Source organism: Cheilinus undulatus, linkage group 19 (assembly GCF_018320785.1).
Source record: "Cheilinus undulatus linkage group 19, ASM1832078v1, whole genome shotgun sequence".
In the NCBI taxonomy this organism is placed as follows: domain Eukaryota; kingdom Metazoa; phylum Chordata; class Actinopteri; order Labriformes; family Labridae; genus Cheilinus; species Cheilinus undulatus.
This window is the reverse complement of record NC_054883.1, coordinates 28339852-28364336: the sequence shown is the minus strand read 5'-3', so window position 1 is coordinate 28364336 and position 24485 is coordinate 28339852. Positions and strand designations below refer to the sequence as shown.

The 24485-nt window shown below is 37.3% G+C and overlaps 1 protein-coding gene across 1 annotated transcript in view; it reads right to left on the bottom strand.

Annotated features, from left to right (window-relative positions):
• col11a1a (collagen, type XI, alpha 1a) overlaps positions 1–24485 on the bottom strand; it is a 137767-nt gene that overhangs the window by 49410 nt on the left and 63872 nt on the right. Inside the window, exons 27-39 of the mRNA XM_041813670.1 lie at positions 24291–24344; positions 24111–24155; positions 21190–21243; positions 20986–21093; positions 20844–20897; positions 17835–17888; positions 15008–15052; positions 14825–14878; positions 14577–14621; positions 9964–10017; positions 9290–9343; positions 1768–1821; positions 1195–1302 (exon numbers count right to left, since the gene is read on the bottom strand). Coding sequence (XP_041669604.1) covers positions 1195–1302; positions 1768–1821; positions 9290–9343; positions 9964–10017; positions 14577–14621; positions 14825–14878; positions 15008–15052; positions 17835–17888; positions 20844–20897; positions 20986–21093; positions 21190–21243; positions 24111–24155; positions 24291–24344 — 783 coding nt within the window. The remainder of the gene's footprint in view (positions 1–1194; positions 1303–1767; positions 1822–9289; positions 9344–9963; positions 10018–14576; positions 14622–14824; positions 14879–15007; positions 15053–17834; positions 17889–20843; positions 20898–20985; positions 21094–21189; positions 21244–24110; positions 24156–24290; positions 24345–24485) is intronic.

Here is a 24485-nt window from a genome sequence, read left to right as displayed (position 1 = left end):
CACCTTTTTTTTTGCTGATCTCTCCATAAACCTCCTGCTTTCCTCTCTACGGTGTAACTCTCATGCAGCTCATAGACCAGCTGTTGAACAGATTATTATGTATATCTCTAATCCAGCACAGATGATACGATACTTCTAAAGAAAAGCAAATAAGCAGTTGTTAAAGTGGAATACTTTTCACACCTCAAACTTCCTTCTTCCTTTAGTCTTAATGCCGTTACTATCCAAAACTCAACAATCAAAATGTTTTATTGCTAGAAGAAAACCTGTCTTTTGATCAACATATTGATAGTCTAATAATCTGAGGGTGAAATTGAGTTTTTTCTGTTGAAACAAATATTGTTCTTCTTTCATTGCAAGGAAAAATCTTGCTCGAGCAACATTAAAATCTATAATTAAATACAGCTACCTCATCTTCATTTAAAAGGTTGGACTGTGTGTCATGCCGCCTTCTGATCTGTCTGTGGTTTGAGTTTCCACACCTATCGTTGTGTCTTTTATGAGAAAGATAGTCAGTCTTTATATCACACAAGGATGGAACACAGGTATATCTTTATTTCTGGGGCCACTTTACATGAACTGCCTATTTATCTATGCTCTCTACTGAGTCAAAAAACTGCTAGTAGATGTCAGCTTTGTTCAAATGGATTCAGCAAATTCCTCAAACTCTGTCTTTTGTAAAAGACCTTTGAGAGTTATTGCTCCGTCCCCATGGTCTGAGCTACATGTTTATCTTAAACTTGAGCACTGTATTGGTATAGAAGACTGAAAACCAGATTTAAGAATAATTGGACTGGTATTTCCACACGTTTGACTGCTGAATGCTGTTGATTTCTTGCTTGATTTGATTTAAATTTTTTATGGTCTGTTGTTTGTTATATGTTTAGAACTTCTTGTGTCTTGGCAAAATCACCCTTGTGTATATTTTTTTCCTATCTCAATGAGCATACGCCAGGTTAAAATAAATAGTTAAATTAAAAATAAAATATAATATTATAAAAACTTCTCTTGGTTTACTTTATCTTGTTTTGTATATTTGCCGACCCTGAGTATATTTCATATCCTTTCAAGATTTTCTTTTTTTTTAAACTTCTATTGTATCTCTTTCTGCATACTTAAATTCTTTATGAGAGCAACTGTAACACCTGAATACCCCAAATACATTTTTAAAAAGTGTTTCCAGGGGACACACACCTTTGCTCCCTCTTTGCCAGCTGCGCCAGGAAGACCCTGCTCTCCGGGTGGACCAGGGGGCCCAGGGTGTCCTCTTTCACCAACAGGTCCTGTCTCTCCAGTTGGTCCCTAGGATGTAATACAATTTTGGTATAATTACCAGTTCAAAAAAGCATCGTTAAAAATGTAAAAAATATAAAAACAGACATCTCATTTAAATGTACTGATGTGCATTAAACCTTTGACTTCTGTTTTATTGATCAAAATGACAAAAAGAAGTGCTGTTACAGATCAAATCTACATTATATCTTGCATTTTTTATTTTAATGTGTGATTTCTATACATGGAGTATTATATTCCATACAAGAGGTGAATTACTAAGGAATGTATTGTACAATAATACTGATAGTTGTGTTGCCTTAAAGTGTTATACATCAGTGATCTGATTAAAGTCTTAAATAGCTGTTAAAATGGGTCATAACAAATTTCACTTTCTCTACCCTTCCCAAACAACAAGCCCTCAAGGTGTCACATTCAAATAAGTAATCTGTAATAATTAGTTTAATATGTTCATCAACAAAACCGTTCTCTTACCTGGGGCCCAACTACACCTCCTGGTCCTGGTGGACCAGTTTTGCCTTGGAAACCCTGAAAGAGATTGGAGAGATTTCTTGAGATGGTTTTAACAACAGTTAAAAACACAGACAGTATTTCTGGACCTTTACAAAAACACAAAAGTGAATTTGTCTGAGTAAATGAACAGGAGATTTTTCACTTGGTGTGCTTTTGATACAGCAGTGATTAAAGGAGAGTTAGAATATTTAGACTCCACAATGCTGGTTGATAAATAACAGGAAAGAAAAAGTATCTCAACGCGATGTGTGAGAAAGCAGGAGAAAAACAGAAAATTTCTCAGATAAAGACCACAAGAAAAAGAAAAAGAGAAGAGATTTTGTTGTGCTGAGTAAGTTTACAGGTTTAACTTGCTTTTCTTGATGGATTTCTATTATCATCATTTGATGTCATTTTACCATTGAAAATACAAATGAGGTAATACAATGACTTATGACTTAATGCAGTTTAATAAAACAGTTTAATATAGTTTATTTACATATCTCTAGTAATAAAGTTATTATGATCTTACATTTTAAGTTAGGATTAAGAAGTTTTTGTGATCAACATCTACACATGTATAATAGATTTGGATATCTGGATAACCTGTAGCACACAGATTTAAAAAAAAAAATCATATAAAAAGCATTGTTGATAACATGATTTCAGTTGCACTACTTGTGTCTGTAAAGTATAATGCTGCAGCAGAACTCTGTTACTAACTCTGGCTCCATTACTATTCATAGATCATTTCTTTCATGCAGAATTTAAGGAGTGACACGCTTGCAGATATTGCATCTCTTTTTTTGACCGAGTCAAATTCTGCAGCTCTCATCTGATGTGACTGTATTATTCACCCTACAAGTCAATGGTTTCTGACATGAATTCTAGCAATTTTTGGGAGAGAAAATTTCAACCAACAAGATTTGACCATCACAATGTGCCCTGCTTATTTAACAGAGTTGACAGAGCCAAGGAACCAAATTTAAAAAGTTTAGTAACTCTGTGAGAAATAGTCATTAAATAACCTGACAGTTTACAAGACAAAGCTGAGCTAATGGAACAGTGGCTGCTGTTTTTTTTTTTTTTTTTTTTTTTGATAAAGTTATCTGAGTTCCTTGTAAATAAATAACAATATTTCTCTTACTCTGTAGACTGCTTAATAAGCTAACCCAAAAGCTATTAAAACTTCATAAGCGAATAGCCCTGACACAACACTAAATTTATAAATCCTTCTCAACTTAAGTCTAAAATAAAAAAGGAGCTTTATCCCTTTTGAACTTGTTTCAGCTACAAAATCAAACAATTAAAAAGTTTTTTTGAAGCATAATGGATTTAAGACCACTTTAAATAAATAAAAATAAGAAAGTAGAGACTTGAATCGTCCTTTAGGAGTTAACACACTTTTCTCTGGAGGAGTTTGGACCAATTAGATGTAGAAAACTTTTTGCACAAGTTAAAATTAAGCGTGGGGTTGATTTGCATTTCATCTTCCCCCTGTGGACATGCTTAAGCAGATCAGCAGAACAGGATGAGCTCAAAACATCTGAAGCACTGAGTCCAACGCGCAGCACAAATCAGATGAAGTTTAGTCTGCCAGGAGAGGAACAATCCAATTTTGCAGGCTTAGATTTTCATTGCATTACTCTATACTCCCATATATTAACAGATTGTGATGTTTAGACGAGAGTTTAGTTTTTTGAAAGAAAAGGGTGAAGAGGAAAAATTAGATATTTGCAATCCCTCTGTTTTTACATATGTTTATCTAAAAACACAGCAATACTCCATTAATAAAGTTTCAAGTGCTGTTTATACACTGACTATCCATGTACTACAACTCCCTTAGTTTGCCACAAGTATCCTACAGTCATGCTATCTTGGACTGCCAAAGAAAGCTGTGGCTTGAATCCCCAGCAGAACAGACCCTGACTGAACCGTCTATTCGATGTCTGCAAAAATGTGGGTTTTTTTTAGTGATGCTGGAGTTACAACATGTCAGGTTTTGAACTTTACAAACTGAGTGTCAAAAAGTCCCCTTGGTGGGCATGGTGAAGTTTTCAACCATCCATCATACACTGAAATCTGTTCTTCTCTAACAAACAAACAGACCTGGTGACTGAAACAGGTAAAAACACTAAAAGAATAGCGCTGGTGTTTCTCAGAGGGTCTTTGGTGCACAGCGATTGTTATAAAAGGCTACGAGCTGCAGTCTTGTACTTTTTTGGGTTCAGGAGCTGAATTGCAAAGACATTCCGTCTTCAAAAACTGACAGACCAGGTTAAAATAGAGTAAAACTCAGAGTAAAGCTTTTTCTTAATAGAAATCAGTGTTTTAAAAAAGGTTTTGGTTTACATATAGGTCATTTCTACCAAGCGGTCTGGCTCAGTTCAGTGCAGAACGGCATGCAATTTTTTGCGTTTCCATAGAGACAAAGTTGGGAAGGGTCCCAAAAAAGCGACCCGTACCGTCCCACTTTTCAGCATCCTTCTGTATTAATGTACAGTTACAACACAAAATGTTTCTGTACACGTATTCCATCAGCTTAGGAGCGGTACTGACAGTGGTTAAAATCATTAAGATGTAGTTATTTCAGCTGAAATAAAGCTGTTTAACGCTTATTCCCACTGATTTCTGTCACTCATCCTTTCTGTAACTCAACAGCTGGACCAGCAGACTCACGCTGCATGTGATGTCACATGCAAAGCTTTCACAGTCTGCCTACCGAGTGAGGGTATGGTTTTCAGTGGAAACGCAAACTATTTTTAGGTTTAGCATACCAAACCATACCAAACCGTACTGAATCAAACCGGCCCCCTTTATGGGAACAAGGCTATAGGGTGAAGGTTAAGCTACCGCTAACTAAAGCTCAACCTTTTAAATTGTGGACTTTGTCAATATTCATGGGGTTTAAATGGGAACAAGAACAAAACTAATGGCCCCAATGTTGATAAACAGTTCTAGCACTGAGCAAAGCAGCTTGAAGTTAAAGATGAAAGTTTCTGTGATGCTGCTCAGACTGCAAGCTGAGCTGTTAACTGAGGCTCAGCATGGTTAAGGTTGCTGCTCCTTAGGATTCAAAAGAGGGGGAGCAAAAAACAATAAACAGGCCCAGTACATAAAGATCAGTAGAATACAGAATAAAGTAGCTTATCATTGAACTGGCTGTTACCTGATTCTCAGTCTTCTAGGTTAGGGCTCTTCAGATTTCATTGTTAAAGGGTTTTAACTAAGAGCCACCCCCTCAGAGATCTCCTCTTCAATACAAAAGGACCAAGTGATCTAAAACAGTTCAACTATTTCATGTTAGAAATCTCCATACAATATCTGGCAGGGCTTTGAGGACTGCCAGCCAAGCTGCTGCTAATATTAGCTCAGCTTGTTTCTCTTTCAAGATCCTGACATTCGGGGGCTTAGTTTTCTTCCTCAGTCTTAAAGATGGAGTAAGAAAGTGACACTGAGTTGAAACACTTAAAGTCAATTTGAAATGTCTTAATGTCATGTCAACAGTTGGCTCATACAAAAAAAAAAAAAAAAAAAAAAAACTCTAAAAATATGAAAAGACTTTGGTTGAAAAAGAAATATTCTTCTTATTCAAAAGCCATATTTGATATGACTGACCAACTCTGACTTGGATGCAGTCCTAAAGAATCAAATATAAACTCAGGCAAAGCTGTTTCTGTTTGGCTTGTGACTCCAGGCATATTGATCACTATGTGTTGTGATTTGTTTTGATGTATTATTCTATAAAACCCCTGCGGCCATACTGTTAGAGCTTCAGCCCTGACTCTCTGACACACCCGCTCAAATTTTTATTTGCACTTCCTGAAATGCAACCCCTGTATTCAGCTCTGAGCATCTTTATAGCTCTGATCTATTCTCATATTGGATGCTTGTGCAGCCTGTTCATCAGCTCATAAATCTGCAGCCATAAACACCTTAATGAAGACTGTGGCTGTCCCTCCAAAAGCAGCAGAGGCAGAGTCACACTTGTGAGGTGTGTTACGTTATCTAAAGGAACGAGGCAGGCGGGAAGAGAAGCTTTAACGATACAGGCGATGATCTGTCAAGCTTTTAGTGGAATTTATTGCCCTCTGAGCCTCGTCAAACCAACGTGCACCGATGCATACCAAGTGTAGAGGAATCAGATCATGAGCTGGGGATTGAAAAGATGTGAGGGAGTCAAACATTGCTTTGTTTTTTGATTGTCAGATAAATCTTTGGTCCGCTGGGATGCAGCACCCATGCATCATTGCTTGGATGCATCTTGAGTCCAGATTTAGTGCACATATATCTCATTAGGATTGGAGAAACAAAACAATGTGTATGCTGCTGCAACACAATTTATGTCTGCTGCTTTAGCTACACCTAAGGTGTGATTCTTCAGTTATTTCAAGAAGGTAAGACAAGGACACCTCACTGCAGTCAGGCAACATACTGAACACAGGGTTTTGTAAATATTTGCAGTTACAACAAAGTAAAAACCACACCAGAAGGGATAAATCTGCATTAACCTTAGGTCCACTGCAATGGCTTGGAGTCTGAGCAAAGCAGATATATACAGCCAGAATGAAGCATGTGTGCACATGTATCAGTACAAATAAGCAGACAGGCTAGGTCAACAATCACAGGGGCTTTGTTTTAAGAGTTTTTCGCTCTAGGAGATATGTCTGCCCTTTTGGCGCACCACGGAGATGTTAAATCACTGATTGTAATCTGCTGCATAAAAGAGCAGCAGAGATAAGTTGAAGAGGAGGAGGAGATTCAATTGCCGTGCAGCTCACTGATAGAGAGGGTTAGATTTGCTTGTAAAGGAGAGGCAATTTGATGTTGCTCTGCTTTTAAATCATTCAATTTTGACTGATTCCAACCACTATTCAAAACAGCTGGTTAGACCCGGAGGGCTGCACAGAGATGCAGTGGTTAACACCATCACCTCACAGATTACTGGTTCAAATCTGTCTGAGTCTGCAGACAGGACCTTTCTGTGTGGAGTAAGCATGTTTGTGTTTTTTCTCTGGGTACTTCGGCCTCCTCTCTAACTAAAAACATGCTTGTAAGTGTTCCTAGTTATCTCTCTCTTTATGTCAGCTCTGTGATTGACTACAGACTAGTCCAGGGTGTAACCTACATGCACAGATGAAAACCTACAACCCCAATTCTAAAAAGTTGAGGTGCTGTGTGAAATGTAAATAAAAACAGCATGCATTTTTTTTTCAAACATCATAAACAAATGTTTTTGTTCAAATAGAACATAAACAAAATTTGAATGTTGAAACGGACACATTTTACCATTTCAGAAAAGAGATTTGTTTTTCTTGAATTTGGTGGCCGCAACACATCTCAAAAAAGTAGGGACAGGGATGTTTTCCATTGCGTAGCATCTCCTCTTCTTTAAAAACAGTCTGTAAACATCTGGGAAGTGAGGAGAAAAGTTGCTGGAGTTTTGGGAGAGGGATGTTATCCCATTCTTGTCTGGTGTAGGATTCTTGCTGCTCAACAGTCCTAGGTCTTCTTTCCAATTGTTTTTGTGCCAAATGTTTTCTATTGGTGAAAGATCTAGACTACAGGCAGGCCAGGTTCAGCACCCAGACTCTTTTATTGCAAAGCCATGATATTGTTATGGATGTGGTATGTGATTTAGAATTGTCTTACTGAAATATGCAAGGTCTTCCCTAAAAGAAACGTTGTCTGGATGGAAGCATATGTTGCTCTAAAACCTCTATATACTTTTCAGCATTGATAGAGCCTTTCCAGAGGTGTAAGTTGCCCCACCATAGGTACTAATGCAACACCGTACCATCAGAGATGAAGGCTTTTGAATTGTGCACTGATAACACATTGGATGATCCCTCTCCTCTTTAGTCCGCAGGAATTGGCGTCAGTGTTTTCCAAAAAGAATTCCAAATTTTGACTTATCTGACCACAGAACAGTTTTCCATTTTGCCTAAGTCCATTTTAAATGAGCTTTGGCCCAGAGGATGGCAGCATTTCTGGATTGTGAGTCAACATGTCTTCTTCTTTGCATTATACAGCTTTAACCTGTATTTGCAGATGGCATAGCGAACTGTGCTGAGAGACAATGATTTCTGAAAGTGTTCCTGAGTCCATGTAGTGATTTCCAGAACAGAATCTTGCCTGTTTTTAATTCAGTGCTACCAGAGACCTCATGATATTTCTCTGGACTCTCAGAATCTTTGGATGACAGGGGGCTATTCAAAGTCTTTACAGTTTTATGTTGAGGAAATTTTTTTCATTAGTACCGCTTACTTTTCCAGCTGTCTGTTTCCCCATCCCAACTTTTTTGAGATGTGTTGCTACCATCAAATTCAAAATGGGCCAATGTTTTTTTTTCTATTACGCTAAAATGTCTCAGTTTCAACAAGTATTGGTATTTTGTTTATGTTATATTATGAATAAAATATGAGTTTCAAGATTTGAAAAACATTGCATTCTGTTTTTATTCACATTTACACAGCGCCCCAACTTTCTCAGAATTGGGGTTTTAAAAATGTGAATGATTTATAACTTTGTATTACTTTTAAAGTCTTTTAATTGTGGTTTTCATACAAGCAGCTCACTCTCACCATCACACAAACTTTTATATTGTACTGTGTATTTTTTTTTGTATTTATATGTGTGTCTCACATTTATTGAACATTGTACGGGTAAACTATAATTATTTGATTTCTTGCAGCAATTTAATCCACGCCATTGCATTGTGGTTTTGTCTTCCAATATTGTGTGCTTTTATATGTGTCTGAAATAATAATAATAATAATAATAATAATAATAATAATAATAAAGTGAACTAGGAATAAGAGCTTGTTGACAATTTGAACAAGAAGGCAGTGATTTTACAGATAATGAAATGTTAACATGCCTTCTTCTTAGACACTAGCATGATTTAAGGACATAAAACTTTAGTGTTAAAGAGATTTTTTTTTTTTTTTTTTTCAATACGTAATTGAGTTTCCAGTTTGGTGTTAGATTCAGACATATAAACTGTGACTTGGAAGCAGGCCAATTTGTTTTATATAAAAGAAATTCAGATTTGTATATCCATAATACATGTTTGTCTTTTTTCACGTTTCTTTATCTAAATTGCTGCTTAAAAGTCTGTTAAAAATGAAACTCTTTCAATGCAGAATATTCAGTTAAGAACAAAGCATTTAGACACCTCTGTAAGTCCCATAGTCTTCTGTTTTTATAGAACTCATTGTAACTTAGATTTAGGTGTTCAGAAGAGATGCAGTCATGTTGTTGAAATGAAACTGAGCTGTATGCTTGGATCGTTCCAGGAAACAATGCCTTAACAAGTGCACGGGTTTGGAGAAATGAAAGAAAACAATTGCTTGGAAGCAAAGTTGAAAAGAAAAGCAGAAGCAGATATGATGAAAAAAAAATAATGTGCTGGACTCTGGAGGATGTTTGAGTGAGTAAAACCAGGACAATAAGAAAAGAAAGGTGTAGTGAAAGTTGCTGATGAAGCATCTCATGAACTCACTGTCTCTCCACGCTGACCAGGGTGTCCAGGCAGTCCATCCTTTCCTGGAGGCCCCTGTAAAGAAAGAATAATCCCACGTACTCAGTGGATGACTAAAATATTCATAATCATCACATTCACATGAGCTTTAACTATGAGCTTTATTCTGCAGTGATATCTTAAAAGAGGGGATTTTATGACTGCAGTGTTACGCACATGCTCTGTAACTGCGATAAAATGGACTAAAATAATTCCCTGACAGGCGATAGCATAGTTAGATGACTTGAATGCTAATAGAAAAATAACAGGTTGTGTGTCTCTGGCAAAATGAACAGCGTCAGTGTGTGAGGGCAGAGAGCCAGCGATGAATCTGAGCTGAATCGATAGGTGGAAATTATCACTTGTCTCCTGCCTGGAGTGCAGAGAGAGAAAATGGGCTCTGCTTCACTAACAGTTAGACTAATGATCCCTGCACAGAATTAGGGATATCTCTGTGTATAACTGCACCCCATGAACTCCTCCAATTGAATCAATTCTGACTTATAATGTTTGCAAACACGGCTAATTTTCTACTGAGACACCAGGAAGAGAAAGGGAAGAGAGAGTAAACACTGAATACCTGCAAACCAAACAGCAATACTGCACAGTTTACAGGATATTAAGATGTCAAGTGTCCACAGAGAAGATATACTCACAGGGGGGCCCTTTGGTCCAGGGAAGCCCACTGGTCCCTGAGGTCCTTGAGGCCCCTGAAGCAGACAGACAGATGGATTTATTGGAAATGTGCAAAGAAGAAAGATACGAGACTGCATATAAAGCACTTAGAGACAAATCTTATCTTTGTAGAACTTTTCTTACAAAAGGCGATGACTAAATGTGGAGTGAAATAAAAATTAGAGAAAACATTAACTACAACAATTCTGCATGATAACACATAAGATAGAGACATTTTTAAAATTTTAACAGTAATGCCAATTTTTAGCCAAAATCCTTCAGCAAAAATGTGTTTGGTCTGACTTAAAGATGCTGCAGTAGATTTTAGCTCATGTGGAACATATTTCCAGGGAATTCTTTCCATTAAAATAAGTCAAGTGTAATTCCCTTTTGGGTCATTTGAAAGAGTATTTTGCTCTAAAAAGCTACACATTAATCATTTCACACAAAAAGAGCGCTAAAGTGAGTATAATTTTATTTTAAAAAAGGGATACTTTAGTTGTTCAAACAGGCCTAGTCTTAAATTTGGATCTAGTACATGAGAGATGAAATCTGGAGAGAGTTCTTAAAAAATATGGAGTCAGAGAGAATACATTGCTCAGTAAATTATGTGTGATCATTTATGTGAGCCTGTCACCGGGGGTTGTATTTCAAATTTGTGTTTCTTTTCAGTTGAATCTTAAAGCTAATATTTATAAGGTGAACACAATAATGAATACTGAAATATTGTTTTCTTACTGTACAGATTGAAGATGTTGATTATTTAAAAGGCCTTTGAATAAAACACATGTTTACACCTTACAATTAATATGCACATGGTAAATGTTGTAGCGGATGTATCCTCTGTATTGGAAAACTGTTTCCACAGCAGAGGTGCTTTTAACCTGGATTCCTCTTGTGTCCAGCAGGGGGCAGTTCAATTGTTCAGACAAGTGTGGGCCAAGGCCACAAGAGAGTTATTTTTGATAACTAACAATAATAGATAAAAAGAAGATAATAAAATACTTCATTACATGTTATCATTTGAGTTTCAGAAGTAACAAAACATGAGTGTTTTAACTTGTTGCACCTTTTTATCATTAATTTGGTCTGATGTCTGATCCATCTGTGTCACGGTTTACATGGTCTTGGTTTAACTGGTGACACTCTGTTACACGTCAGTGCCATTTGCTTCATTTAAAGTCTTTATGAGTGGAGACATTCATTTTACTTGGGAAGAGTTTGCTTCGAGATGAAAATTAGAAAATCAAATTTAAATTACTTTGCAGATTATTTGCCTGATTAAAACAAAATTAATTGAAGTGGTTCCTTAATTGAACTTTGTGACTCAGCAAAACACATCTAAAATGCAAGTATTTGCACTGAAATTCCTTTTTTTTTAATAAGATATGATGAATTAAAAGGTAAATATTTGAGTCACTTTCATGTTATAATTGCAAAAGGGTTTTGGTGGGCCTCAGAAAATTTTCAGGGCTCACATTGGGCTGCAGAATACTGGATTTTGGGAACGGCTGGTTTCGACAAAGAAGTCTGATTATGCAGAATCAGTTCAACTATTACCTCAGTTATCATTTCCCTTTGGATCATGGTCTTAATTTCTAATTTCATGACTTCCTCATTTCATTTTGTAAATCATGGTCCCATTTAGAGTCAAGAGACTAGAGGAAGGAGAGGAGTCAGGATGGGGCTACCCATGATTAGCAAGACACAAACATTTGAAATGTTAAGTGGCCTGTTTAGTGTTTATTTGTAGTAAAAGACGCTCTGAGGAGATGGCTCTTCGTGTTTTCAGTTAGTACATTATGACCATTTTTAGGCAAAAGGGCTCCACCCTCTTGTCCAAATATGGTCACATCTGGTTCTGAAATTACAGATGGTGATGATGCTCATTAAGTAAATTATGGTCCCATTCAGAATCAAATAGACAGTTGGCTTTAGTTGGCTTGAACTGTCATCGTAACTATTATCAGTTAATGTAAATTGCAACTGAAAGTAAAACCAATGTCAGCAGTAGTCTTATAACATTTATTATTACAATTTGCTTACTCCTTGCTCCTCCTCGGCTCCACCATCTCTTCATAAAATAATCACCTTTAGCACCAAACAAAAATCAAGCTGGTAGCAACCAAAACAGTTGGATGAAAGCTGGAAATTTTAGTTTCCTCATGAGTGATCTCATGATAGCTGCAGACACAGTGGTTGAATGAAAAGGGATAAATTGTGAAAGACACTTATCATTATAATTATTTCAAAAGTGTTGTAAAGAGGTTTGTTTCAGTCAAACAAGTTAAGATAAAGATAAGATAAAGTTACTCTGTAGTTTTGGAGAGTGAATGTGCACTATATTATTGGATAATTCAAGGGATTTAGGGAGATTAAACTTAATTAATGCATCAAATATCAAAGAATATGGATTTAATCTTCTGAATTCTAATATAAACACGTGGCTGATAATTTAACTTTAAATGTATTTAGACAGAGTTCACCCCATCTCAATGAGTCTGTATTCAGAGTGATTAAGGCATCTCTGTTTTGCTAAATTTTATATAAAAACATCGTCTTTAGAGGATTTTAAAGTACAGAACAGTTATGACATTTTCAGTCAAACTTTCAGCACTTTGATGAGCAGTATAAGTTGTTGTCTTAAATTCTTAATATTTAGAGCAGCCCTTCCCAAACTTTGTATGCTGCAGCTCAATATGAAAACTGAAAGTCTTCTGGGGCTCAGCAAAAGCCTCATACAACCACAACATTACTATTGAAGCTAAGAGGAAAGTGTTTGCAGAGTCACATAACAAAATTAATGAGGCGCTACCGCTTGTGTTGTTTTAATCAGGCATCTGTAAGGTCACCTTCTTTTCTTGTACTCATCTCTTTAAACTCACTTTGTGACTCAGAAAACTCTTCCCTAATAATACTCATGTCTTGGAAGGCACTGATAAATTCTTATAATTTGGAATTAAGCAGAATGACACAATGTTTAATGGTGAGCCATGTAAGTTAATTCAACATCAGTTAAACTGTGACTGCAGTTCTGTACAATGGAATAAAATAAATGATTGAGTGGGGACATTTGTACGTTAAGTTCTGAAACTTTAAAAAATACATGAAGATGTAATCCAGTATTTTCTAATCATTTAAAACAGGATTAAAATTTTAAAAATTATCCTTATGGTTTGTATCTATTGTGAATGCCTTGTTGTGGTCCACCTGTGGTATCGGTCTACATTTTTGGAGGCACAGATTTAGAAGCTTGGTCATAAGTGAGGTGAGATTCATATGACTGAATGTATGTTCTTAACAACACAGATAGTTCTGACTGGTAAAAGTGAATTTGACAGTTTTATTGAAGTGTACTGAGTACTGAGTAAGTGTAGATAGACAGTTTGGCTAAAGTGCAAAACACGTCCAACATTATCTAACAGGAGATTTAGGGGGAGTTTCTACAATGGACTTTGCTTCAAATGCTTCATCAGATATATCTTTGAAAGGAAAGTAAAAAATATCATATTGTTTCTAATGTAAGTTAAATAAAGAGGCTTTGCGGGAAGGCTCTTATGGTAAAGTAACTATAGAAGTTGTTAACATCACCACCCCCAGGACAAAAGTAAAAAAAAAAAAAAAATTTCTCTTTGGTTCAAGCAAAAAGAATCAAACACTGATATGTATGATCACATTTCTTGAAATTGATGGAGACAAAGGATTTTTTTAAATAGCATAGTTAGATGGCAAACTCTGATGCCTGCTTTCTATTTCTGCACTCAATCTACACCATAGACGCCAACAGCATTGTGAGTACTACATAAGGTTGCTAGCTGGTAGTGTGATTTCGACACAAGTTATGTCACCAAGTCCAGATTTCACCTTTGTGGGCAGGAAACAGAACCAAGCATATTATGCTGAGCTGACAAATACAGATAAACAGTGGCCATTGAGAGGCATGGATGAAGAAATACACTTACATTATTTCTGTCAAGTCAGTTGGTTGAATTTGGTTGTCCTCTACTGCCATTCACCTCACACAGGAGTTCAAACAGTATGTGTACACATCAAAGGCTAGCAGTCACCCGATGCTACCCATTGAACCAATCACAGACTAACAGTCATTTTCCACAGATATGTAATCACATTTTTGAAGGGGTGCACATGAGGCTATGTGCGTCGGCTCCTGTATGGTTCAGAGCAATACAAACTTAAGGCGTATGCACCAGCATAGATCCGGTGCAGAAGTATTGATCAGGCTTTAATGAACGCAGCTGGCCTACATAGCAGCACATGGACAGTTTTGTGAGTGCTGCCCCAACAAAAACCTTGTTCAGATAACAAAACGTACCCTAAGACATTTACTATGGTTCTATATTTTCTTTACCTGTTGAGTTTTTGCAGTTTTGTTTTTATCAGCTGGCTTTTTTTAGCCATTTAGACTATTTTAGTATGTTTAATACATTTTTGCATCTTATTTACCTGTTTATTTGCATGTATTTTAACTGTAAACCTCTTTGTAACTTGTTCTTGAAAGGTGCTATAAAACAAAGCTGTGAATCCAATACTTTAACCCTTCGCTGTATTTAACCTTGGTATGTTGTGGACTTACTCTCTCGCCTGGCGGGCCTGGAGGTCCATCGTTCCCTGATGTCCCCTAAAACAAAAAGACATTATTAGTCAAAATGTAGAATTCAGGAGCAAAAACAGATGTATTAAGTTAAAAAACCTCAGAAATCTGTCATATGTGGTTATGTTAAATCTTTTGTTTAAACACACTGAAGTCCTGCTGAAAGGGAAAATACAATGTAAAATGCCAGTGACAGTTGTGTCTGATTGTGCTTTATCTCAATGGTGTACCTTTGGACCTGGTTTTCCTGTTGGACCTCTGGCACCACGGGCTCCACGAGGACCCTGCAGAGAAAGAAGCACATTAACCAGCTGCCTTGTAGTACTATGATGAGTTAAAACATAAATGTAGTGACATCAAATCCCCAAATTTAAAGAGATAACAATGGACACCAAGGAATAAAATACACATACTGTTGGCCCTCTCTGTCCTCTGGGACCAGGTTTTCCTGCGATTCCCTGTTAAAGAAACAACAGAAAAAAAAAACATTTTACATACTCACACGTACTTTCAGTCATTTTACTTTCAGTCATTTTTCAACATTAATCCATTTCTCACAGACACCCTGACATCTCTCTGATGGAAAAGAGATAAAATTGCTTTAACAGGGACACAGAGTGATTTGTTTCTTTTTCTAAATGAGGAGCTGCCAAATCGTTCATTTTAAGCAGAGTACGACCGATATGAAGGCTTCTCAGATGACAAATTAAATGTTTTTTTCTCAGAACACATGATCAGAGCGTTCAACAAGCGCCAACTGCTGGCAAAACAATCAGCTAGTCTGCAACCAGTTGTGACTTGTGCTGTATGTTAAGAAGCACTCATCTCCACTACAATCATTAAAATCATGACTAAAATGTATGTCTATCTGTGACAACCATGTCCCTAAGTGTCTGACTGTGGGAATGCAGAAGCACCTTACTAGAGACTTCAGTGATCAACAGCTAGTGAAATAAAAGAGAGAAAATTGTATTTTATTTCACATCTGCTCCTCTGTATGTGTGCGTGCACCCCTTAACGCTCTCATTCCCTCTCCCTCCCTGTTGGCCGCAGTGGGCAGTACATCTTCATAGCCTGTTATTAATGCAATAATGAGGAACCTGATGAGTTTGGTTTGATTAAAATTAAGTTGTCACATCAACACATCAGCTATTTAGAGCTCAGACGTAGCCTAAGCTACATCTCAGGGCACATCAGACTATTACATCTTCTTACTGATAATTGCAGATTTAAAACAAGGAAATGATCGCATTTAAAACCAGTCACTGAGGCAGAGAGAGAGGAAGACAGCCTTTAACTGGTCTCTTAGTCTGGATCAGTAGCCTACACAGTCATGGGGATGACTGCTGACTTGGCAGATGTCCAGAAGACAGTCATTAACACCCTGCACAAGGAGGATAAGCCACAAAAGGTCATTGCTAAAGAAGCTGGTTGTTCAAAGAGTGCTGTATCCAAGCACATTAATGGAAAGCTGAATGGAAGGAAGAAGTGTGGTAGAAAAGGCAAACAGCAGGGATAACCACAGCCTTGACAGTGTTGTGAAATGAAGCCTATACAAGAGCATGGGGGAGCTTCACAAGGATAGGACTACAGCTGGAGTCAGTGCTGCAAGAGCCGCCACACAGAGACGTATTCAGGACATGGGCTACAACTGTCACATTCTTTGTGTCAGGCTACTCTTGAACCAGAGACAATGTCAGAGGCATCTAACCTGGGCCAAGGACAAAAAGAACTGGTCCAAAGTCCTCTTTTCAGATGAATGTAACTTAAGTTTTTATTTAATTTTGAAATCAAGGTCCTGGAGTTTGGAGGAAGATAGAGGAGGTACAGAATCTGGACCCCAAGTTACTTGAGGTCCACTGTTAAGTTTCCACAGTCATCTGCTGGTGTTGGTCCACTCTGTTTTATCAGGTCCAAGGTCAGCACAGCCGTCCATCAGGAAGTTTTAGAGGACTTCATGCTTCCCTCTGCTGACAAGCTTTATGGAGATGCTGATTTCATTTTCTAGCAGGACTTGGCACCTGTCTACACTGCCAAAAATACCAACACCCAGTTGAAAGAACCATGGTGTCCCGGTGCTTGACTGGCCAGCAAACTTGCCTGACCAAGACCCCATACAGAATCTATGTGGTATTGTAAAGAGAGATTCAAAACAACCATGCAGAAGAGTTGAAGCCCACTGTCAGAGCAACCTGGGAATCCATAACACCTCAGCAGTGCCACAGAATGATCGCCTCCATGCAATGCCGCACTGCTGCAGTAATACAAGCAAAAGGAGCCCTGACCAAGTATTGAGTGGTGAACATGTTCATACTTTTCAGGAGTCCAACATTTCTGAATTCAAAATCATTTTTCATTGGATTTAAGTCATATTCTAATTTTCTGAGATACTGAATTTTGGTTTTCATTAGCTGTAAGCCATACTTATCCAAAGTAAAAGAAATAAACTCTTAAAATGTATCAGTCTGTGTGTAATGAATCTATGTACAGTAATATAAATTTCAGTTTTTATATTGAATTACTGAAACAAATCCACTTTATGATGATATTCTAATTTACTGAGATCCACCTGTTAGGCAGCCTTGTGTTGACACACATCCATATGTTTTACATTACTCCCCTTAACAGTAACAAAGAGGACATTTTTGTTGTTTTCTTCAGATCTTTACTTATTTTTACTCTTGTCTTGGAATTGCAGAGCTTGTTTTCCCTAAATGTGTGCCAATTCCTTACAATCTCTAGCAAGCAATCATATAATATTTAAATGTCATCAAGCTTAAAAGAGTAAAATAAAATAATTCTTTTGTCACGTCCATTTGTCTACTCATATGTTTTGTTCTATTCAAGGTCCAAACTTAAACATTTACATGATTCAATTTCAGTGGTCTCAATTCTTCATTAGGTAGATAGTGGGAGGTCTCGAGGCTGAACCAATTGAGAATAGCTGATTTAAACTATCTTGATGAGGAAAACGCACTTTAAAACTCCCTTTAAAAGAGGCTTTCAACAAAGGAAATGTGTATCTTCAAATCTGTCTACATGTCAGATAAAAAGTTGAATTTTGATTTGATTTAATTCATTTTTTTTCCATGTCAACATACAAACACCTCCATAATATTAACATTTTTTCTGGTGTTGGACTATGATGGGGGTGATTTTCATAAACAAACAGGGAGAGTGTGTGGATACAGTGAATGTGTGAGTCATTTTTAGCATATGAGTGGGTGTGTGCTATCTTACCCTGGCTCCTTTCTCTCCGTTGGCTCCAGGGAATCCGGGAAAACCGCTTGAGCCCTGGGAGGAGAAGAGAGAGAGAGGGTTAGAAGAGTAGGACGGAGACTGTGAGGGTCAGGTTGTGCATGATGATGAAGATAATGATGATGATAAAGGCTTATTCTGGATTTTTACAAACTGCTGTTTAAAACCATCTGCAGGCAAAAACTTACATTTCCACACAGTTAACACCATTAATTTCTTAAAAATTTCTGTGAATGAAGCATGACTGATTTCATTACTTTTACATTTTGGTTCCATTATGGTGGTGGGGCAAATGAAGACTAGCGTCAGTTCATGCAGGACACAGTAGTGGTACAAAAACCCAGTTTCTACATTACTTTACAGACAAACTACACCATAAAAGAACAGAACATATGTGGAGGGAGTCTTTGAAATTCAGTAACTTCATAAATGTGTTTTCAAGTTGTTAAAGAGGCCTGCAAGATGTAAAAAACACATACAGTTTCAACTATGTCACTTTTAGGTTATTCAATCAGGCTTCAGGTAATTTCTTTGAGAGTTTTTGTTAATGACACCCATAACTCCTGATTATGGGGACATTGTTTTTACTTCAGTTTGATCTGCCATCACCAATAGAATAATAAATCACTTCAGTGGTGTTTTATGTTTAGAAAGTTTTAATCATCCCAAGGCTTATCCGTAGAACGTGAAGCATTCTCATCACTTTGTTTTGACCCATAATATTCTTCAGTGGTGACAACGGGTCAACTCACTCCCTGTAAACCAGACTTACCTACAGATATGAATAAGGTAAGTTACCTATCATAAATGCATTTGCTTCCCTAAAAGTGACTTGAGTCATACACAAACACAGTCACAATGAGAAGACAGAGGGCGTAGCACAAAACTTAAAAAAGACAAAACAGGACAACAATATTTTCCCTTTCTCTTTGTGAATGTAAAAAAGCAGCTTACCCATTCTGCTGCGATCATCAAACGTTGCATTAAAGGACATAATAGCAATCATTTAATAACAAAACTGTATCTGTTCCATGTGAATAGACTGCTTAAGATAAAGTGTACACCATCAGTACTTGTGTACAAATATCCCGTGCATGATGATCTAAATCTAAACTAAAATCAGCCCTTTGTATGCTACCATGAACGATTCAAAGGGTTGCTTAGTATTTAGACAACCAAAACTAGAAGAGGGCAATGTTCTTTCAAGAATAATCAGAGAGGAAGAGTAAGTGAGGAGATGAAGGAAGATAAACAGCAATAAAACTATGTCATTTTCAACAAACAGAGCCATAAGAGGTAAGTGGGATCAGTATTATATATCGCTGGCACTGGGCCAAAACCTTGTATCCCCGTTTTTAAAGTTCTTTTTTTCATAAATCAGTGCTTTTGGTCACCTTTTATATGTGTGAGTAGGATTTAGCACATTTTAAGCAGGAGAAAATGTCAAAAAGATTCTGACTATAACTATTCAGTGTTTTAATTGAATAACACAGCACTCTTTTCATTCCCTAGAGTGGTGATTTTGGAGATACAAGGTTCAGCCTGATGCCACAATATGCTAGAGTTAAATGTTCTTAATCTAATCTCTAACATTTCCTTCATCATGTCAGAAGAGTACTTGGTTATACACATGTCAAATTATATTCTATTTCAAAGAAAACAATCAGAAGAAAGATCAATCAGATGAAAAATGTTTGCACCACTTATTTCTCTTTTTTTGTGATAAAACTGGTACATAAAGATTTTTTGAGGTTGTTACATTTTTCACCTTTATGCTAGTGGTAATCATTGTTTAAGCCACAAGAGACTAAACCATCAACAGAGCAAGGAAGACATTAAGACTGAATGGATCCCTGTGGCTCTTGAAAATGACTGCATTTAAAATGTTGGTTAATGATGCCTGTTCCATTGTTTTTATGCAAAAATGACTGACAGTGACTGTTGGTAATCATGATAATAATAAAATAAAAAAAGATCAGAAAACATATCACTCAAAGGAGGTTTAAGGTCAATAATTTAGGGCAATGACTGTTAGTCTGTCCATTTTAAAGAGGAATTACATCTGCAGTTAAAAGATGCCATGGTTAAAATGTCTAAATTTAGGGTTTTTTTCATTCATAATCTCAGTTACTGGAAACCTAAAGTTTTGTATAGAAATGTATTTTAAAAAATGATACAAAATGCATCAAAAAATAGTTATAAATTTTAAAAAAGGATTTCTAATGAGTAAACTTAGCCAGCATACCTGCAGGTCCAGTCAGAAAAGGTAAGGTAAAGTAATTAAAAGGTATTATATTCGTCCATGTTACATTACATTACATTTTTTTTTCTAAAACAACTGACTATTCTGGGTCTATGTCAGGAAATACCTTATAGAAATACAATTTAATGTGATTAAAATGCAAACACTTCACTGACTACTGGATTTTGACTTCTCATAGCCTTTAAACTGTATGGTGATCTTATTTTAAGAAATTAAACTGCTAAAGATCATGTCTTTTTAATTTACCACTTTAATTTTGGATGAAATGTTTTCAACCAGAAAGAGGCCGGGCTAGCATTGTTTCAGGCCGAGTACCTGGACTGGTCGCCTTTATCAGCGCAAATAACAACAGCCAATCAAAAGTGTCTGTCAGGAGCTGTGTGCTGAAGAAACGATGCAGAGGCTTTTACACTTCCACATTCTCAGGGTTGCTAGGCTCGAGGACGACTGCATCTATGTATCCCCTATTTGGCACTTTCAGAACAGCCACTTTTAAAACACTTCTTTATCAATGCAGTGTGTAAAACATGTTTTGCACAAATAAGCAGCAAAAAAGCTTTCTTCTCCCCAAAGACACAGATAACTTTTATCTGCTTTGACTGTTACACTTCACTGACTCTGCAGTCAGAGTTTATCTGCTAGTGCTTTTATTATGAAGAAATGACTTCTTTCTTTACATGAAATAATCTGCAAATGTTTTTGATGCCCTGACAGATTTTGCGTCTTACCTTAGGTCCTTGTCTTCCTGGATAACCTGGCAGTCCTGGAACACCCAGTTTACCCTGAGGGACAGTAAAAACATGTTATAAGACTAGCGACACAGGTATTAAAGAAATTAAAAATCATTACACGAATTAACTATTTTTTTGCCTTTTCTCCAGCAGGACCAATGGGGCCAGACTCTCCGTTGGGGCCAGCTCGGCCTTTAGGACCCTCAGGACCGTCCTCTCCACGGGGCCCAAGCATGCCGATCTCACCCTATGGATATATTAAAAGACCATCCAAGTTATTTAGGGTAAAACCAGCTACATGTTTTGGAAGGTATGTGCATAGCAGATAGCCTTATTTCCTCACCCGGTCTCCTTTGATTCCCATGTCACCTTTAAAACCTGGGAAACCATCTTCTCCCTGGAATTACATAAAAAGAAGTTACTCCATTTGAAAGTAGTCGTTTTTGTTTCAGAAGTTCTTTAATGTATTTTCCCCCACTGAGAGCCTTTTAAATTGACTTTTCATTTATTTCAATAAATATCCAGACATTTTTCTCTTTATTTAATACCTAAAACATATTCTGCCTTACTGTATATTCACTGTCTGGATTAAATGATTAGTGCTGCCCTCTGCTGGGCAGAGATCAGAACAGCAGCTAACTGTATTTACACACAGGCAACAATTAGTATATGCAAAAACTAATTTTCCTCATTAAACTCAATGAAGAGCTTGCAAAACAAAGTCAAAGTTGTATTACATGAATGAACTGGACTTTGCCAGCTTATGTTAACAGAATCACACAAACAATGAAGGGCTGTTTTCACAAAAGTCAAACCTCTGTCTCTTTTCTTTCACACTTTCTCTTTCTAGTCTGTCACCTGTCCATGTTTTCAGCGCTCTCTGTTGCATTATGCAGCACTGAGCATGTCTGTTGGCAGCATCACCAAGACCACACACACACTCACAGATACACAAACACACACACACACCTGAGGAAAAGTGCATCCTTTATTCATAACAAATCCTTCCTCCTCAAGGTTTGTCTTTTGAATCTCTTGTTATAAATAATTCAATAAAAACTGATATGAATATCTGTCATTACAGGGAGAACAACAGCCCTCAGTCACATTATAGATTTTATACTGAGGTTCTAATTTTATCGATTTTAAATAACTGTCATACATATTTATAGACAGCTGGGTTTAAATTCTTCATGGTGACACTGTTGAAAGTGTTGGAGATGTTCTGCAGAGTTCTTTGAAACTAAAAGCTCGGAGCGCGACAGTGCGGTACTCAGCAGCTGATTGAGGGTCACTCTGAGAGAGTTTCACTGATGATGGCTATCGACTGACCTCTGCACATCGCTTTCAGGCTGTAGAAACAAAGTGTATGAGTGTCTGTGTATGTGTATGTGTGTGTGCAGGGGAGGTTAGACAGCAGCAGAATATCTATGACAAGGGTTTATCTATATCCTGCTCAAAACTTTATGTTGCTCCAGGAATTCAGCAAAACATTCTGACAGGCTTGATCTTGGTGTTTAAAGTCCCAGTAAAGTGATAAGAAAATCTGTATTTTAGGTTTGTTGTATGACAGGCCACTGTTTTATGAACCACAGAGCCAGGTTTCAGTCACGAAAAACATCTCGAAGTTTATAAATACACTTCAAAATCATGAAAAATGAGGCAGGAAAATCTACTTTAGTTGGGGGTTAAAGGTCACATATTATGCAAGATACACTTTTTCAGGCTTTTATAACAAAAATATGTGTCCCTGGCCTGTCCACAATCCCCCCAAGAGTCAGAAAAATCCATTCCCTCCCCCCTCTCTTTCTCCACCTTTCAGAAAACGTGTGTTGAAACAAGCCGCTCTCAGATTTTCCCCTCATGATGTCATGTGGGGAGTTAGCATCACCCCCAGGGTCAGTTGGCCCTCCCCACTTGGGAGAAGTTCCACCCTCCTCTCCTGATCTTAGGATCAGGAGAGCCACATCAATTTCCTGAAAGGGGCCGAGTCATGGGTGGAGTCAGACAGAGCATTAACATATAACATGCTAAAAGCCAATACTGGAGTGATTTTCAGCAACAAACTTCAGACCAATATAAACTTGTCTTCAAGGGGTAAAATATGTGACCTTTAAATGTACTGTTTTCTGGCACAAATCTCTGTTATGACATTCTTAATGACCTGTAGGTCACTGTAGCTGATATATTTGAGAACTACCTCACAATGAAGAACATGTTTAACTTTCAGTGAAATCAGTGACATCAGCCAACAACAGATTGTACTGAGATGAACTGCTCTGTGGTTTTATATCATTGTAGTGTTGGGAGTGTAGGGTAAATCCCCATCAAGACTGGTGATGTCATGGGCTCCGACATTTACCCTGCTCAAATAAATCCAAGCCAGGAAAGAGCTGAACAACTTTCTAACAGCCTAAATCCAAAGTTCCGTCACAATTAGTATATGGCATCTGCATAATTCATGTGCACTTGTTACTCTTCTGTCCTATTTAGCCAATTTAAAAATACATTTCCAAAGTGCTTGTACAGTTTTCAGCCACTGATTAGAGTGGCATCCTCCAGCACTAACATCAGCCTTGAACCCACCCCTTATTGACATCATTTGTAGACACAGACCTATCGCTCTGATGACTCATGTTTACTGAGCCAAGTTTTCATGCTGCGTCTTACAGAGAAGCTGTCCCATTAGTTCTCAAAGTTTTATTATAAACAAAGAAGACAACTAAAGAGGTTGCTATTATGAGTCTGCTTGTTCTAGTGGAGTGTTGGACACTGTGACACACAGATCATTTTAAACTTTGATCAGGATTGTGTTTGCAATACTCAACTTTGACAGACATAAGTCATATAGAATGAGACAGTGATTTTCTCTGACATCATCACCTCTAAATATCATATACTTAATATCCAGCCCCAACATCAACATGATGAACATGCTGACCCCTGTTCTTTGAAAAGTGAATGGGGTATCTCACTGTGAGACCACCCTCTAGTGTTAACTAGCTCTACTGTCACCATCACATCTGTCATGGGACAAACCAATCATCTGCACTGCACAGACCAGCCCTTCCCCTCTTTTACGAAGCAACATTCTCGCTTCACTTCCTCTGATAACACAACACCTAAAAGAACTGTTCCAGGATGTTAACATGGCATCTGCTAGCAATGTCTTGGTTTCCCATTTGAAATGATTTTTTCCCATATTTGCCCCTTAATAATCTAAGTAAACAATACTATTAAAATGAGAGGTTAATTATGTTTTACCTTCTCTCCCTTTGATCCTTTCAGACCACGGACACCGTCAGCACCCTGTCGGAAAGGAAGAACGGATTTAGAAGCTTTACCTTCATAAGACAATAATGTACCAAAAAGGTAAAAGGGATGATGTTTTTTTAGGATCAGGAACTGACAATGCAGGAAAATCAAATGTGGGTTGAAACGCACCTTGACACCACGAGGGCCAGGATAACCAATAGGACCCTGAGGACCTGAAGGACCCTGCAGACAAGAAAAAATAAAGGATTATTGATTTATTTACAGCATATATAATGTTCAGGTATGTACCGCTGAGTCTTAACTAGCTTACAAATTAAGAAATGTATCTTCATGTTGAGCAAAGACTGCCACTGCCATACATTT